Source organism: Varanus komodoensis, unplaced genomic scaffold, assembly GCF_004798865.1.
Source record: "Varanus komodoensis strain SLA01 unplaced genomic scaffold, ASM479886v1 scaffold9, whole genome shotgun sequence".
Classification (NCBI taxonomy): domain Eukaryota; kingdom Metazoa; phylum Chordata; class Lepidosauria; order Squamata; family Varanidae; genus Varanus; species Varanus komodoensis.
Window position 1 is genome coordinate 24,949,984 of NW_025336598.1, and position 17,740 is coordinate 24,967,723.

A 17,740-nucleotide genomic window follows, 5' to 3' on the forward strand; every position below is an offset into this window, starting at 1 on the left:
ATGTGGTGGTGGACTTCATGGAGGCACTGCTGAGGGCATCAGAGGAGGATTCTGGATCAGATACATATTCCTCAGAGCCTAAGGAAGGGAACCCTGGCATGGATGTTGACAGTACCAAGTCAGTGATAAGGACTTCAGTGCTAGGGTGCTCAGAGCTGCCACATGTGAGGCCTGTAGAACTGGCCTAGCTCTGGTGGAGGAGCAGTGCCAGGGATGCTCCTGTTGGAGTAGAGCTCCTGGTGGTATCATGGGCTGTAGGTGCTCTTCTATCCCAGCAGAAGTCTCATGGGTTGTATGTCTTTCTGGGCAGGGGCAGGACCAGCCATTCCTACATTCTGTACCAGTCCAAGAGAGGGAGCTCAATCAGTATCTCCAGCATTCAAGTCCATGTGGAGGCTCCTATGGGATTTGAGATGACAGGGCTGAGTCCCTTGTCTTGGAAGCTAGTAAGGGTGCGCACTTGGGTGGCAAAGGTGGTGGGTTGTCACTCTTGCCCTTGGAGATGGAGGTGGCAAGAATGGCTTCAAGCACTGGTCCTGAAGAGTCGAGTTGTGAGGACTTGGGTGTGTTTCTTGTGCCCTTCCTCTTGCCTGGTTCTGCCATTTTTGTTCCTCTTGCCTTTTTGGTGAGCTTCTTTGCCTTAGTGAGCTTGATGGATCAGCCCAGTGTCAACAGAGTGTCCAGGGTGTTTGTGGCCATGACTAAGGTGGGCAGAGTGGGTGGAGATGCCAGGGCCACTGAAGTGGAGGGCTGTTTGGTAGGTGTGAAGGGGTCAACTCTGCTCCATAGTTCAGCTTTGAAGCAGTTGGCTCTGTTCTTCCCGGACTGCTTCGTAGCTCTCTCCCAGGCAGAAGAGGCATAGAGAATGGCTGTCTGTCCATTGGAGTTAGTTCACCGGTGCAACAGATTTATTTTCTAAATGGTGCTTTGGGCGCCATTGTAGGGCAGGAAGTAGAAAGGATAAACAAAGATTAGGCTGGAAAACAGGGAAGAGATGCAGATGGGAGAAAGTAGGGATAGATTTTCTCTCTGTTTTATAGAAGGAATTGGGAAAAAGGGGCAGGTTTTCTTGCTTCAGAAAAGCAAGAATTTTAGGAGGAGAAAGAGGATAACTACAAGAGTGTGGAGAAGGAACTTTCTGATGCACCCACGATGGCAGTTGAAGTGAAGGACTGGGCAAGAACCCTACATGCCAGGGTGGGGTTGGGGTTCCTGCCGAAAACATTTCTGCTGTAAAATCTTCTCATGTAAGCTCCACACAGGCACAGAGCTCATATGTGTCATGCACACAGGCCACAAAGAAGAATACTTTGTTTCCAGCTTTGAGGAAGAACTGTGCAAATTTAATGGTTATTTCTCCTACACTTGGGAGATTTCCACAAATTTATTTTTTCCACCTTTGCAGAATGACTGCACTTTAATGTATCTATATAAATGTCCCTGAAAGTTTTTTTTTTTTTTAAATCATGGTAAATATGCATAGTAGGCGCATGTTCCACAAAGGCCCTTGGGGTATGTGCAGAGAGCCACAAGGAGGAATAATGGGGGAATAAACCATGGTGAGCTGCAGAGTGGCTGATTGTCTCTTAGAAGCAGTTAAGTGAATGAACAACCAGCCCCAAGTAGCTCATTTGCAAAGTGGATTATCATGCTGTGAGAACTGGCCTATGTTTTGCTTTTCTAAAGTATTCTCTGCAGCACTGGAGAACTCATATATGCCAGCACAAATAACAAGTTCATCTCACCTTAACTTTCCATTTTTATGGCTCAAGTCTCAGAGTGCAGATTTCCCTTCATTATCCCACTGGCTCCTCCATACCCACTTCTGAAACACTCAGGAGAGCTCCTGTTGTCTGGGCCACAGCCTGCAGAGCTCTGCTTGGCAGCAACATGGGGGCAGCCCCCCCCCCCGCCTACCGAATTACCACCTCTTTGCTGTCCATCAACTCTCAACATTGGGATGCTCCTGGCACTTATACTACGATTTTCCTCACAGCTACTTTGAACAATTTCCAACATTGTATGTATTATTGTGTATTATATTGTTCTATTTCATGGTGTTGTTTAGGATTTGTTTAAATGAGAAACAGTACAGAAATACTACGTAATTTTATTTTGTACAATGTGTTTTTTTTATACCTTGAGGACCTTTCTAAGAAAAAAAGGCACATCTGTTACCCGTTGATGGGAGTTCAAGCTTCTTTTTCCCTCTTTTTTCTGGTAACACTTAATGAAAATACATGTTCTTATTTTATTGCTGTGAAAAGATAGGAACTTTCATGTCTTGTTTGCAATTGCAGCATGGAATTGTCTCTATGCAATTATCATGGACACCTATTTCATAGAAGCACCTTTCTACAACGTAGGCTGCTGCCTCAGGAACTTTTCAGCTGTTTTCAAATACTGTTCAACAAAGAGTTCCTCACTGCTAAAAGTAATCTGATACTTTTCCCACAGCCACATCTGTATTCTCTTCTCCTATAACGGGAAGCCACACATTCATTTCCTTCCTGCTACTTAGCTGCATCAGTGTCCAGTGCCTTCCCAACTCCCTGTGCAAGCAAAATAGGCAGAATATCCTGATATTCAATTAACTTGCTGCTCTCTTTTTCCACCACACTTACCTGGCTGTGCAGTCAATCCTATGCATAGAAGGACAACAGTACAACTTGCACACAGTCCATTGTTCTATTTGCACATAGGAAAATGACACAGAGAGAAAAGCTGCTCTTATACCTTTCAGTGGAATTGTATTATAATTACTAATTGGAAGCTTTTCCTTCTAAAGAGAGTTTGGGGTTCAATGCTAAAATGATACAGGTTCAAACTCTGGCATTAACATTGCCAAATGAAAGATCCCCTCTTCTAAAAGTTCTCCAAAATGGACACTGTAGAATTTTTCACATGGTACATTTACTTGCACTGGTAGGTATGGTGAAGTTACAGCATTTGAAATTTAAATAGGGGAAGTCATTTTCCTGACTAAAAGTACCAAAAGGGTTTGTTACCTGGAACCTTTCTGTGACAGTCAATCTGGAACATTCTATCATTCTCCCCCCACCCCCTCCCTGTGCCTCCTTTTGGGTAGGTAAGATTTCAAATTCTCCTGTAAGAGGATAGTCCTCTTGCCACTGTGCAGGGGAAGTCCTGACCAGCTTGTCCTTTGTTGAAAGCAGCTTGCTATTATTCTAAAGCAGGAACACACTTGGAATCCATTACTGAGTCAAATATGAAGCAAGGAGAAATAATAGCTATATTGTAAATACAGGCAGGGTAGTACCTTGAAAATTTGAACTGCAGAACATTTCTAAAATTAGTTCTCCTTTAATTATCCTCATGAGTATAATGGCAATATTTTTGTTTGATGCTTTGAAGGTTGTCTTAACTGATGACTGAACTTCCTTTGGCCTCACACTAGAATTTCCAATGTACCAGGGCCAAAAAACAAAAAACACCTGGCCTCATCTTTAGTATTTATCCCTTTAATAGTATCTTGCCCCACAGAAAATATAGGTGAAATTTTCTATTGCAAAATAGCGACTTAATTGAAAAGATGCCAACCTCACTTCAGCCAGCATTTCTTCCCCTACATCAAGATGAACGCAGACACAGTATAACTTTGTTTTGCCATATTTGCATATTTTTGCAAGTTCTAATGATTTCATACACATGTATCCCTGGTGAAAATGAATATGTCTGTATATAACTATTATCTGCACCTCTTGACAGGAAAACTGTCATGTTCAAAGTTGTCTTTTGTACTGCTATTGATTGTAAATGTTAGAATAAGGCCTTGGATACTGGAAAATCTGGTTCAAACCCTGATCAGCTATGAAGTTTCCAGGCATATTCCTGGTATGTATGCAGTGAATGATTTTGAGTCCTGACAACATTCATTTTAATAGGTCATGCATAGCTTCATTTTCTTTTAACTACAGGAATAATGAATAAGCTTTCCATTTTACCTTGTGTACTTTTAATGAATGGGCTGACTCTCCATCACTTGTCACAATCCCTGCACTCTCCTGGCCCCTATTAAAAAAAGAAAAGAAAAAGCAGCTTAACTTACCAAAACAACGTCCTATATGCCAATAATGAATGTATTCTCTGTGTGTAGGTTCTACTATCCACACTGAATATGGAGATTTCAGCAGTCTTGGAGAAGCCCCAAGGTTCACAGAATTGGCCAAAATAAAACAAAACTTCCAAAGACCTTTGAATGGGCAAACATTCCCCCTAACACCAACAGCCCATCGGAGAGCCACAGAATGCAGGCTGAGTAGAATGGAAAATTGGTGAAACGTGAAATGGAGTATCCAGCAAAAGACTATTCCTGCCTGGCTGCCTTAACAGGGGCTCTCTTTATCACGACATTTCCTTGCAAGTCTCACTTGTATAGTATTTGCTGGGGCCATCAATTCCAGTCCTGAGCCATCTCACCCTGGGTAGCCCAACAGCAGAAAGACCTGGGAGATGGGAAAGAAGCACCACCCGTTCTGCTTTTTCTTTCCTGAAATATCCTACACCCTTGGTCATACTTGAGTACAACTGCAAGACCTTTTCCAGGCTGGTTAAAGCCCTGCAAATAACTTAAGAGGTGGGAATACATTTTATTGGCTACTCATCTGTTTTGCTTCTTTATGTTGTACTTCACTTGAATGTGATCATTTAAAAGATGAAGGAAGCACGTTGCTTTGCAAAGAGCATTAGGTGGGTTGAGAAAGGTCTTGCTTCCCACAGTGTAAACATTCCCTCCACCTCGGTCTCGCCTCTGATCGAATGTGTCTGGAATCTTGCCAGTGGCATATGCTACTAAGAATGATCACTCATTCAGTTCCCTTCAGTGCCAAAGAACATAATCTATAATTTCTCTAGTCTGAAGCTTATTGATATGGTCATTATGATCAGCTCAATCCACTCACTGAAGTTCAGTTAGCATTAATTAATTCCTCACATTACTGTTCTGCCCCATAGCTGAAGTTCTTTAGGCTGTTCACATGAAGTAGCCATAGAACACAATATAACAGTATAAAACTAATGGTATAAGAGAAGAATAATGACCAAATAAAACATAGCAGCAGTACTAAGATTTAGAATACTGATTTTAAACAAAAGACTAAAATGCCTGGGAAAATAAGGTCTTTACCTGGTGCTGAAAAAAGCACAATATGGCATCAGGCAAGCCTTTGTCTTGAGAGCTGAAGGACCCATGACCTAATACCTAGCATGCAGCAAGAGCTGTTCTCTTCTCCCTATTCAACTGTAAGGGTGAGAGAGTCCATCTAATCAGAGTTCCAGTGGGTGAACTGGGGTGGGAGAGCAGATGGACCCTTTCCTTCCTGCTGCCATTCCCCAGGGCCCCCAAATCAGTATTACAGTAAAGTGTAAAATGCTAAGGACCACCCCTCTCACACTCACCAGACTGAATCTGTATCAGGGCACCTATGCTTTCTTCTGAGAAGCAAAGCAAAGTAAGCAAAGCAAAGCAAGAACTGACATAATTGCATACTATGTCTTAAAAGTAACTTGTTGGCTCCAAGCTTTTATTCAGGCAACAGTTCTCTTGTCTGGCTTCTACTCAGGAGACACTGGAACGGGCTTTGGGTTCATTGGGTCCTCTTCCTGGCACCCTCATTACAACAAGAAGAAAACAGTTGAAATATCCTTTACTAAAATCTGCTCCTTCCTGAGCTAAAGCACACAGGCAGTAAGATCTGCAACACCAGGATTTGTCCCTCTGCCCTCAGTAAGCTATCAGATCCATCAGTGAGAGCAAAAGGAGTTCTCAACCCTCCTCCAGTTATAAGCACAATCTATAACCTTCCCTCTGGTACAATCCTGAGAAGAACCTACCAAGCTCTCATTACTTGTTACATTTTATTACCCAGAAAAATGACAAAGATTTAGAAGATTTAACAGCATCTGTTCCAAGGATGCTATAATCAATTCAGAGGCAGCATTTTTACTGACAATTCAATTGTATTAACTTCCAGTTATGTCATCACCTTCCACATTTTATAGATGAGGGTCTAAATATTTCCTGCAGTCACAGACCATGTTTGAGGCTGGCATCAAGCTCTCAAGAGAATCCTTCATACCTGGCTGTGTCATCTCTCTGCACAGCTAATCTTTTATTTATTTATTTATTTATTTATTTTCGATTTATATCCTGCCTTTTTCCTACAAAGGGCTCAAGGCAGCTTACATTTATTTATTTATTTTTATTTATTTATTAAAACATTTTTATGCCGCCCCATTCGCCGAAGCCTCGGGGCGGCTTACAACAATAAATCAAAAATAATTATAATATTAAATTACAAAAATATAAACATTAAATTAAAAATATAAAAATACAATATAAAATAAGCCGCCCTGGCCATTTCCTCCTCCATCTTATCCCCACAACAACAACCCTGTGAGGTAGGTTGGGCTGAGAGTCTGTCACTGGCCCAAAGTCACCCAGTTGGCTCCATGGCTGAGCGGGGACTCGAACTCAGATCGTCTGAGTCCCAGTCCCATGCTCTTAACCACTGCACCACACTGGCTCTCCAATGTTAAAAAGCTGATCCTGCCCACTGCCTGAATTTGCTGACCTCACCTGCCAAATAGACCCCCCCCCACTGCACTGCAATGTATGGGGGCAACTGGTACTGGTACAAGACATTTTACTGCCTGCAGCAGAGGCCAAATGCTCTTATGGAGGGGAGTGGGCAACATTTTGAACAGCCTTCATCCATTGCCCCATTCCCCAATTCCATCTGTATTTGCAAGGACATAAAAAGCTCTTTGGGGAAAATGTCCAAACCTGTTCTGACCCCCTAAGAAGCCAAGCAGGTACATCCCTCTTTTCATCCAGTGCTTGTTAATTAGCTTACCCAGTGTCAGAATGCTTATCAACAACTACAGTGTAAAGGACAATCACTGTTACTAATGTGACTGACAGTTTCCTGACTTTCTGCAGTTGACTTCCTTCTGACCTCACTGTTTCCAAGCCTTCCTGCCATATGTAAGGTATAAAGCTCCTGAAATTCTCCTTAATCCACTATGCATCTGATGAAAGGGATGTTCGTCCCTGAAAGTTTATGCCAGAATTTGTTAACCTTTAAAGTTCCAAAAGACTCTTGTTCCTGCTACAGTAGATTGATAACTGCCCTCTAGAAATTACTTCTACTTTTCTGATTCAAACTTCATTCTATTGTCCCATTTCCTTTCACACAAGATTCCTAGATTACAACATTGTTAGAGGGTGGGGGAGAAAGGCATATTCATTTTGTCTGCTTTTCTTATCCAAAACACCCCCCAAATTTTATCAAGAACCAGTTGTTTTCAGAGCTACACTCCCTGAATACTATGGGATATCAAAACGGTTTGTCTAGGCTGGACAGGATTGCCCCAGGGCAACCTACAATTAGCATTTGAAACATGTATTTTGTTTCATTAAAGTGCTTTCTGAAATGGGAAAACAATTAAAATCAAGCTATTTCCACTTAGTTACGGCAACTTCCCCATGCTAAGAGTTGCAGTCCAAGACATCTGGAAAGCAACAGGTTACAGAAGGTTGAACTACTTTATCTAAATGAAAAACTAGGCACAATGGTGTTAGAAACATATGACAATAAAATTAACAGCTATATGTGTAGTTTTATCTCATGTCTCTTATCAACATGATATACTTGTAAAAGGTAAAAATTTCATCATGACAACTAAAAAAAAAGAGTACTATAATACAAATCTGATCCCAATATTTTAGCTAATTGTTAGTATATTCCTGGCAAACTCAAAATGGTTACTCTCATGAAAATATTGTTAATGGCTTTTAATTCTCAGAATAAAAATAGCAATTATATTTGCTGTGAATCACAAAATGGCTAAATATCTGACTCTAACTAATAAATTTGCAATTGGAATAATTAAACCAGTATACGTAACATATCATAAATCACAGACTTGAGTGCTGATCCTTAACTACGGGAACAGATTTTTTAAAAATCAAATGCACTTGCTAGTAAGCATGTACAGCATCAGGGTGCAAATCTATTCCAATGCAGTCTGGACAAACCAGAATATATATTTAGAGCTTTAATGTTAATTACAGAGCAGTGGCTATATTTAAAGCACATTGCATAACAAGGGTTAAAGAATGAATTTTTGTATCCTTGGAGTTATGCTTAATTTCTGTCAAGCAGAAAAGAGATTATTCTGGGTACCAATTATTATACTTTGTAATCATTTGCGCTTGAGCTGCTTTATTTTTCTGCTTCTAATACCGAACCTGCTTATTTGGCAGTTTCTCAAGTTACTCCCCTCAGGCAGCTTGAGCCAGTAAAACTGGATCCTTTCATCTCTGTGGAGCTTACTGACAATCAGCCGTCTGGTTTCCTAGGAAACAAAATCTTGGCTAGAAATAGTGAATCATTTCCAGGTCACTTTCAACATGGAGAGTGGAGCAGGAAGGCACTGGACTGAAGAGGAGGTTAAAGCCTTGTTAAGCGTCTGGTCAGAAAAAAACATCAGAAAGCAACTCCATGGAACACTAAGGAATAAAGGAATATTTATTTACATTGCTAAAAGGCTACAGGAGTTGGGGATCTGCAGAGACTGGAAACAATGTCGTGCAAAGTATAAAAATCTGAAATATGAATATAGAACAGTTAAATATGCCCACAGCTCAGGAGATGCTACAAAGACCATGAAGTTTTTTCATGAATTGGATGCCATATTGCAACATGAACCTGTCACACAGTTGACAGGGGAAGAAAACGGCAGGTGTTCAGCAAATGACATCATAAGTGCCACCAGGGAGAACAATGAAGGTAAAAAAGCTCTCTTCCTTCTTATCTTTAGCTAAAATACATACAGGCTGGAAGGACTCAAACCCACATAACCACAGATGGCTCAGTTGGTAGAACAAACCGACTTAATGCGCACCCTCCTTATCCGTGTGTATGTGGGTGGGTGGGGGACAATTCAGTGCACCAGTTTTTCTATAAATAGATAAGCCTGATAGAGTTAAAGTAGCTTCTGGGGCTAGCTAGACTCATAAAGCTTTATTCCTGTTAAGGAGTAAAAACAGTAGGGCCCTCCAAACTTCTCTTGCTTTGTATTGGCAATTTATTTGAAACCATTCATCTATTTTTGGCAGCTGACTAGTTCAGGAAGACAACAAATAATTGGGGAGAAAAGCAGTAATATTGTCTCAATTGTTCTGAATGATGTTATTTAGCCTCAGAGGGAATGAAAACAAAACCAAGTATGAAAGTCACACATCAGGAAGAATGGAAGGATGCTATTCCTTTAGATGTATCTTTTTCCCCCCCCAAATGAAGTATTCTCTCCTAAGGGACTCACACTTAAATCAGCCAGGATCTTGTGCTAAGTCATTTGTATGCTAACTACTGAAATGGAACACAAGGTAGGGTGACTATTTTGGAAGCTGTGATCTTTTATACAGCTCTGCATGCTGATATACAGTATATATTGCTTGTCCTTTAAAAATCGGGAAAAAAATAGGAAGGTCAAACACTGCTGTACAAGTCAGACTGCAAATGGTTGTTTTCATCTTTAACTAAGACAAATTTAATATTACTCCTCAAAGCACTTGACATCACTTAGCAGGATGAACTTATCTTTAAAGGCATGCTTAGGAGAGATTTTTAAACTGTTAACTTGTTTCACAATATAAAGGACACTTGATCATCTCTCTGGCAGCAAGGAGGGCCAGAAAAGCCCCAGAATCCTCTGCCACACATAGATATTTGAAATGAATAGTGTGAAGTTTTTCTTTAGCTTTTTAAAAAAACAATTTTAAAGCAAAGTTTCATTTTATGGGGAGCTAATATATTTCACTACAATTTCCCCTCCTAATATCTCCTTAACACACAGAAAGAAAAGCAAGGCGACAATACTCAGCTTGCCTAGATAAAAAAACTTGGATCTTTTGTTCTGGCCTGAAACATGGCACCAATGTTATCCAATTCTGTTTTCACAAACTTTCAGATACGTCCCAATTGCTACACAAACCATTATTTTCTGCTATTCATAGGGAAAGCAGACTTTGTTACTTCAATGTAAAGGGATTATATGGACCATATTCAGAGATTTGTTGGAAAACAAACAAAAGTGCCAGTGCCAGACCAATTTGTCCCATCAACTATCTCCCCTTTTCAACTTTTAATAACAGCAATAATTAAATATGTTATCCCATTTATCTTCTAAGAAGTTTAGGACAGCTTGTATGGAGTCTCCCACCCTTTTATCCTTCAACAACCTTGTTAAATAGTTTATGCTGAGATATTGTTCCAAGGTCTGGCTTTTGTTCCCAAGGCTCTATAACAAGCCAGGAACCCTGAATTCAGACAAAGCCCCAAGCATTTCTGGTTTGTTTGCTTACTTGTGTTAGTGGGAGAAGCCTAATGGGAGCAAATGGGTTGCATGACCAGCAGCTTGTTTGTGTTAACCTAAATTTCACCAAAATCCTGGTTTACTTTTCTATCTGAATACAGTGTATACCTAGAAGCTGAAAAATACTTCATTTAGTGTAATTTGGATCCAAAGGTTCTTTTGCATGGGAAAGTCTTGTTTGTTTTTGAAATGCCATTTCAAACTCAGAATCCTAGAATCATATGATAGTAGAGTTGGAAGAGGCCAGAGGACCATCAGGTCCAATCCCCTGCTCATTGCAGGACTCCATGTTAAACCATCCCTTTCAGGTGGCTGAGCAGAAGAATGTTGTGCCAGAAAAGTGAACCAAAATCTACCAGTGTTCTTCAATTGTGTGCAATCTGTTTTGCATCTAGTTGTAAATGATTATTTGCTTGCCTCCCTTTGGTTCAGTATTTTAAGGCAGATGGAATGTTATTCTAAAGTTGTTCAAGCCTGACTTTTTCATAATCAAACGGTGCAGAGACATTGTTTGGCTGTGCATTGTTTTAACGTGATTGTTACATTGCCTTTTTATCAAGCTTTGACTTACACTGTTTGCTTCACTTGCCTGAATTCTGCTAACCTGTGCTACGTACATCTGTCAGCACTTTGCATGCGCTTTTCAAAACACTGTAGTTGTGAAAGTAGTTAATGATATTGGATCCAACTGAGAAAAATGCAGGCAGCTTTTAGGTGCCACTGAAACCAGTGAGCCTTAACTGTGCACATTCATCAAGTGTGACTCAAGCATGCATAGACTTCTAAGAGATGTATGGGTATTTCCTTATTTTAAAATACTTAAGTTGCTTTTTTAATAGCACAGCAACTTTTAGACAGATTAATGGCTGGAAAAAGCCTGGGTAAAGAGCTATGTTTTTAATAATAGTCATCAATAGTACTGCTGCTTGATGTAGTCTACCTCAAAAGAAGAATTATTCATACACGATTTTCGTAGCCTTTCCAGTCCAACACCATCAGATTGCTACAATAACTGGAAAATATTGGCTTGGTCCAATAGTGCCTTGAATTAACATATAGTATTACTTTCCAAAATTTCTTAAATTTGCCATATGATGTTTCTTGAAATTAGTAATTTCAAGGAGGTAATAAACAATAGCTCAAAAAGTCATATGGCCATGTGTCAGTCTTGTAACTTTTGTATTAGAAATCTGTAGCCCAAGCATGGATCCACACTGTGTATTTCAAAGATGCTGTATGCCCTTCCTCATACAAAAACTCTTTCATTTTTATCCCAGGTGAAGTCTCGGTTACACTGGAAGAGGAGGAAGATGTTCCTGCAAATCCACTGCTTTTTATCTCACACTGCAGGCCCATTCAAATAGGTAAAAAATGGCAGCATAAAGGATGGGGGTCATGAGAATAAGGATGTTTCTCCATGTATTATTTCAAAGCACTAGAATGCTGTTTCTGTGTCCGGAATAAAACAAGTACATTGGAAAGGCCATATAGTTTCTTGCTAAGATTTGGTGTTGGTTTCTCGTTATCCCTATCGACTGTGTTGGCTTTAGCCTCCAGGTAAAAAAGACAACATTATTTGTTTGTGCACTGGTGCATGGCTTGGTTGAAAGTAAGAACATGAAATTAGTATGGAAGGAAAAGGAAGTAAGAACTAAACTCAAGGTTTATCACTGTGCATGTAAAACTATGAAAAATATACCTTTATTGTCTGAGACCCTAATGCTCACAAAACATTCCTGTTTCTTCTTTAGGGGAACTGTATATTTTTCCCCATAAAGTGCTGTTTCAAAGAATCCTTAGCTTTGTGCATGCAGGCAGGAGAGACGTTTAGTAATGGATGGCATCTAAAAACTTTAAATAAATAAAGTCTCCATACATGTTTGTGAGACACTTTGTATCCTGATGGCCAGTCATATTTGACCCAAAGACACTTATTGGTAAACAGAAATGTTCAATGTGTCAATTGAAACACAGCAAGACTTTGAAGGGGCAGCAACTGTATAAACAGCCCATCCTGCCTATTTTCCTGTGTTCACATGTTACCAGATTATTACCTTGCACAGTTCTTGAGAGCTGCACACATGTTTTGACAGTTTACAAAAAGTTGGAAATAGATTAGTAATTCTCAAAAATACTATAGCTACAGTGTAGAGTGTGTAGTTTTGATTTTTTTTTACAAAATAAAAGGTTAAGAATGTTTAAAATTACCTTGTTTAACTACATACTGGATATTATATAACATATAATATGCCAAATATATGCTACATATTATATATAACATATAATATGAATGGTACATGTTAATGTTTCACTTCCTTATAGGAGATATTGTAAGAGGCCTCCTGATTTTTCTCCTAAACCTTCTTCCTGAAAGAGGAATTACTCTCCCATCTTGAGTGACTTGCCATATTAGGAAGCAGAAGTCTGTAGAACCAGTTTTTCTGTCTCCTTCACTTGATCTGACCCTTGAGCTGTTATTCAAGAATACAGTTTCTGGAGTTGTAGCCCACTGCTTCTGGAAGACACCAGGCTGAGAATGATGGGGTTAGAGGCAACTTCCAGTGTTCCCATTCATGGAAGAAAACCTGTAATAAGTTTATACCCAGCTCTGACTGCTGTTAAGCAAGTAGACCATCCATGCACAGATTTCTCACCAAAGTCAACATAGTGGGTTTTGGAACCAACTCTAAGGCAAGAAATGGAATTGTTCCTCTGGGAGCATACCAAAAAGACAAATTATCAATCTGAGGCAAAGCAACTATAGTTCCTTTATTTAAAAATCATAGACATTATCTACAAAGCATATCTATTCACCTATCTATTTACCTGCTACCTGTGTAATTATGTGTGTAAAGTGTGGGGATTATATTTCTATACCACCCAGTAGCTGAAGCTCCCTGAGTGGTTCACAGCAACAGTACAAATGCAGTACAATAAAAACATTAAAAATAGAATGCAAGATTTAAAAACCAAAATTTAAAAGCTTTAATAGCCTACCTACATTAAGTCACAAGAAACGCTAAACAGTTGATAGTGTCATAATTTAATATAAGTCTAATTAATGCCCTGTTGTAGAGGACCAAAAAGATATCAAGGTTGATACCAGGTGTGTCTCAGTGGGAAGCCTGTTTCATAACTGAGGGGCCACTGCTGAAAATGCCCTTCCTCATTGTTGCTGCCAACTGGGTCTCCCTCAGAGGTGCTAAGCCACTTAGAAGGTCCTTGGGCCAATATAGTAGAATATAAGTTTAATAAACAAGCGAACAAATGAACAATGGCAGGCTCCAGATCTTGATCACAGTGTACAGGTAGTTTGTGGCTGAGCAAGGCATTCTGTCAGATAGTATGAACTTAAGTCATGCAGATTAAAACCAGCACCTTGAATTGGACTCAGAAGCACGTGGGCAGCCATTGCAAGAGGGCCAAAACTAGTGTTTTGTGTTCAGACCTTTTGGTCCAAGTTATTAATCTGGCTGCCACATTTTGCTGCAGCTTCTGAACAGTCTCCAGGGACCACCTCATGTAGAGTGCATTGCAGTAACCTCTGCCGTTTCACCAGTGCGTAGATGTCTGAAAACTGTCTATTACTGTCCTGCTAAGAGGAACAGCTGGGCCACCAGCCAAACCTGGTAGAAGGTTCTACATGCCATTGAGGCAGCCTGGACTCAAGGAGTCCTCCAGCTATGAATCTGCTCCTTCCATGAAAGTGTGACCTCATCCAGAACAAGTTTGATTCCTTCCATGCAGTCAGAAGAAGCACCCACTAGCAGTATCTCAGACTTGTCTGAATTGAACTTTGGTTTGTTAGCCCTCCTCCAGTCCATTGACACAGCCAGACATCAGTTTGGAACTTCCAGAACCTTACCTGATGAAGATGAAAAGGAGATATAGAGCTGTATATCATCAGCATATTGATGAAAGCACACTCCAAAACTCCACTGATCACTCACTCAGTGATTTCATGTGGATGCAAAAGTGCCTTGGGGGAGAAGAGTGACCCCTGAAGGACCTCAACTGGAGAGCCCAAGGGACTAAGCAATATCCCTCAAGAACCCCCTGCTGGAGCCAACTGTCCAAGTAGGAAAGGACACAGTGCAATCCAGTACCCTCATTCCCAATTCAGACAGACACCATAGAAGGATACCCTGGTTGCTGCTATTGAAAGCCACTGAGAGAGCTAGAAGTACCAACAGGGTCATACTCCCCCGTCTCTCTCCCAACATAGTTCATCACACAGGTGACCAAATCTGTTTCTATGCTAAACCCCAGCCTGAATCCCAACTGAAATGGGATATAATAAACTATGACTATCACAGTAGAATCAGAGTACCATAGATAACTGGGAGTCATTATCTTAGATTTTGATTCTGACTTTTTAATTCTGTTTTAATAATGTATATAGTATTGTTTTAATGTGTACAGTATTAATCTCACAAGAGAATTTTTAAAACCAATCTTGTGCACTAACCAATTTGTCATCTACCTTGAGTTTACTTCTATATTTTCCTAAATGTCCTTGGTAAAGAAAAAAAAAGTTAACCAAAACCTCTCTCTTACAATCTCTACCTGACCCTGACCCCACCCCACCCAATACAGGTAACACATATCTGTGTCTTTCTCCTATCGCACCTGATGCAGGTAACCCAACCGCAATACTTGACACTTCCAAAAGCCTGCCCTTCATTCCATCTGTAGCAAATGAAGGAGGAAAGCACTGGACTGTTCATGAAGTCCGAGCTTTAATACGTGTATGTTCAGACAAGAGCATCCAGCAACAACTGGAAGGAACAGTGAGAAACAAAAGAATATTTGAACACGTTGCTGCTAGACTTCAAAAATTTGGAATTGATAGGGACTGGAAGCAGTGCAGGACGAAGTATAAAAATCTAAAGCATGAATACAAGACTGTTAAAGATGCCCAGTATTCAGGCAACACAGGCAAAAGTATGAAGTTTTTTAGAGAACTGGATGCTATTATGGGACATGGCAGTGCAGAGAAAACAAGCAGAGCAGATAATGATGACAGTGAAAGGCCGGCAGAACAGACAGACAGTACACCAGGGAGAAAAATCAGAGGTAAGAATTCTTATGGTCAAAATTGTATCGGTTTTCGATCATATCAGTGCATTAAATATTACACAGCATTTGTTTAAGTCGAACTATGAGTAAAAAATACAAATGGAACAAGAAAGACCAAAAAACAATACGCAAAAGGAGGAGGATTATGAACGGGTCTATCCTGTGCTATCATTAAAATTAATATGCCACAAAAAACATCTCAACAAAACTATAAATCTGGTATTTTGTGGGGTAGATAAAACCAAGGGGCATAAAGTGAATTAGATGGTGATAAGGGAGAATTGCACACATGTGCTTGTGGGCTCCACCCCCCTGCTTAGTGCAGGGCTCCCAGTTAAACCATCCCTCTCAGGAGGCTGTCATGTAATTGTAACGCATTACTATACAAGTTGAGACCAAGACAGGTACAGCCCATCACCCAGGTATTGTGCCCTACTAGGGACTTCATAAATGGACCGCTGCCTCCTTGGAACAGCTAAAACTCTGTGTCTGCGACTGGTTCACCTAACATGGCAACCCAGTGTGGGTGAATTGCTCAGGCTGAATTGGCGTGCTGGGCTTGCTTCCCATGGGGATGGCTTGTTCTGTGCAGCGAACCAGCCTGCCAGCCCATGGCTTGTTGTAGGAGGTGTTGGACCATGATGGACTGATGTGTCATCCGACCCTTGAATGCTGATCCCATTGAGGGTCCAACAGGTGAGCGAGCTGCCTGACAAGAGTGGCAAACATCTTTTGCCACACCTGCCAAGCTTGCCCAGGTTACCGCCAGGGACAGCCATTCCAGCAAGTTCCCAAGCAGTGCTTTGGTATCACTGGCTCTCCATTCCTGCTGTGACCGTGAGCCCCTTTGCAAGTCACTGTAGCTTCATTCCGCCCTCCCCACTTATTTTTTGGCTATCATGTTTTGCAATTTCCAAAGTCACGGCCAACGGAGCATGATCACAGAGGGGAGAGGAGACAAGATGAGTTCTGCTGACCAGATTCCTGGGATACCTGACACAGGACTGATGGGGGAAGCAGCAGGGTGTCAACCTACAGCAAGTATGACCATCAGCTCAGTCAGCAGCAGCTTATTCAAGGGTGGGTTGTGTGAACTCATCCTTTGAATTTCAGCAGGATAATTTCAGCAGGATACAATTCAAGGCCTTTGCACTACAGCTTAGTTGCTTGCAGGTTGTACAAATTTGGACTAACTCGTTCTCCTAAAAAACACTTCATCTTCTCAGTTAGAATGGATATATCCAAGCTGCTACTAGTTGAATTACTTTTAGCCCAAGGGCTGAATTCTGTTTCAGAGTGATGATGGCATATTTTAGCTTAAAGCTGTTGCTGCTAGTAGCTAAAGCCACAGGAGATAATAATTTCAACGTTTCAGAAAGAAGAATGGCATAAAATCTAGGGATCCAACAAGGGATTGAAGTGAAGAGGATGGGCATGGGGAACGCTGGAATGCCTAATGTTTTATGCCTCTGTACTACTTTAAAACATGCTAGACTGCGCAGGCTGAGGCTAGAGAGAGTACATGCTAAAGATGGCCCATGTTACCTTCACTTCTCCCATTCCTTCACTTTTCTTGTTGTAGCTCACTCTTTAAACTTAGAGCAGAAGCTTCTTACTTTCTGACTCTTGCTTTTGCCTAAGCCTCTTGCTGCTGCAGAAAAGTGAAATTTTATTTATTATTTATTTATGCAAAACAATTTTTCCTGTCCTTTCTGATAATGGTTCAGGATGGCTTACAATGGTTAAAATAATATAATAATACAGTAATATAGTAATTAAAACACTAGATAATAGACAAACATAAAACAAACACTTTCATGAGACTAAAGAAAAGAAGAAAAAAGAAAAGAAAATATGACTGTGATCAGATCTTAAAACATTGAAAATCATTAATTATTAAAATGATTGCTGAATAAAAGGTCTTTACCTGGTGCCGAAAAGAGTATAAGGTCGGCACCAGGTCTCCGTTTTGATTATCAGGAGGCTCTTTGGATTTGCCTAGCCATTTCCTTAGCATACTGCAATGGGATTTTTTCAGTTCTAATACTTTTAAAAATGCAATGCTATAATCTGTAACATTTAACCAGAATTGCATCGAGATGCTGGCGAGGAAGATTCGGTCGATTCAGGAGACCAGGACATCACAGAGACAAGGAAAGTGTTCAGTGCAGGTCAGTAGTGAGAGGTGGTCAATGAGATGGTGTGTTCTGACCGAAAACACTTGAGAGCCCTCTATCGGGCCTATGCTGTGGCGGTGAGG

At 40.5% G+C, this 17,740-nt stretch overlaps 1 protein-coding gene across 1 annotated transcript in view; it reads right to left on the bottom strand.

The window, feature by feature from the left end:
• The window catches only part of PPAT (phosphoribosyl pyrophosphate amidotransferase), a 51,805-nt gene that overhangs the window by 12,340 nt on the left and 21,725 nt on the right, over nt 1-17,740 (bottom strand). Inside the window, exon 2 of the mRNA XM_044417919.1 lies at nt 3,966-4,032. Coding sequence (XP_044273854.1) covers nt 3,966-4,032 — 67 coding nt within the window. The remainder of the gene's footprint in view (nt 1-3,965; nt 4,033-17,740) is intronic.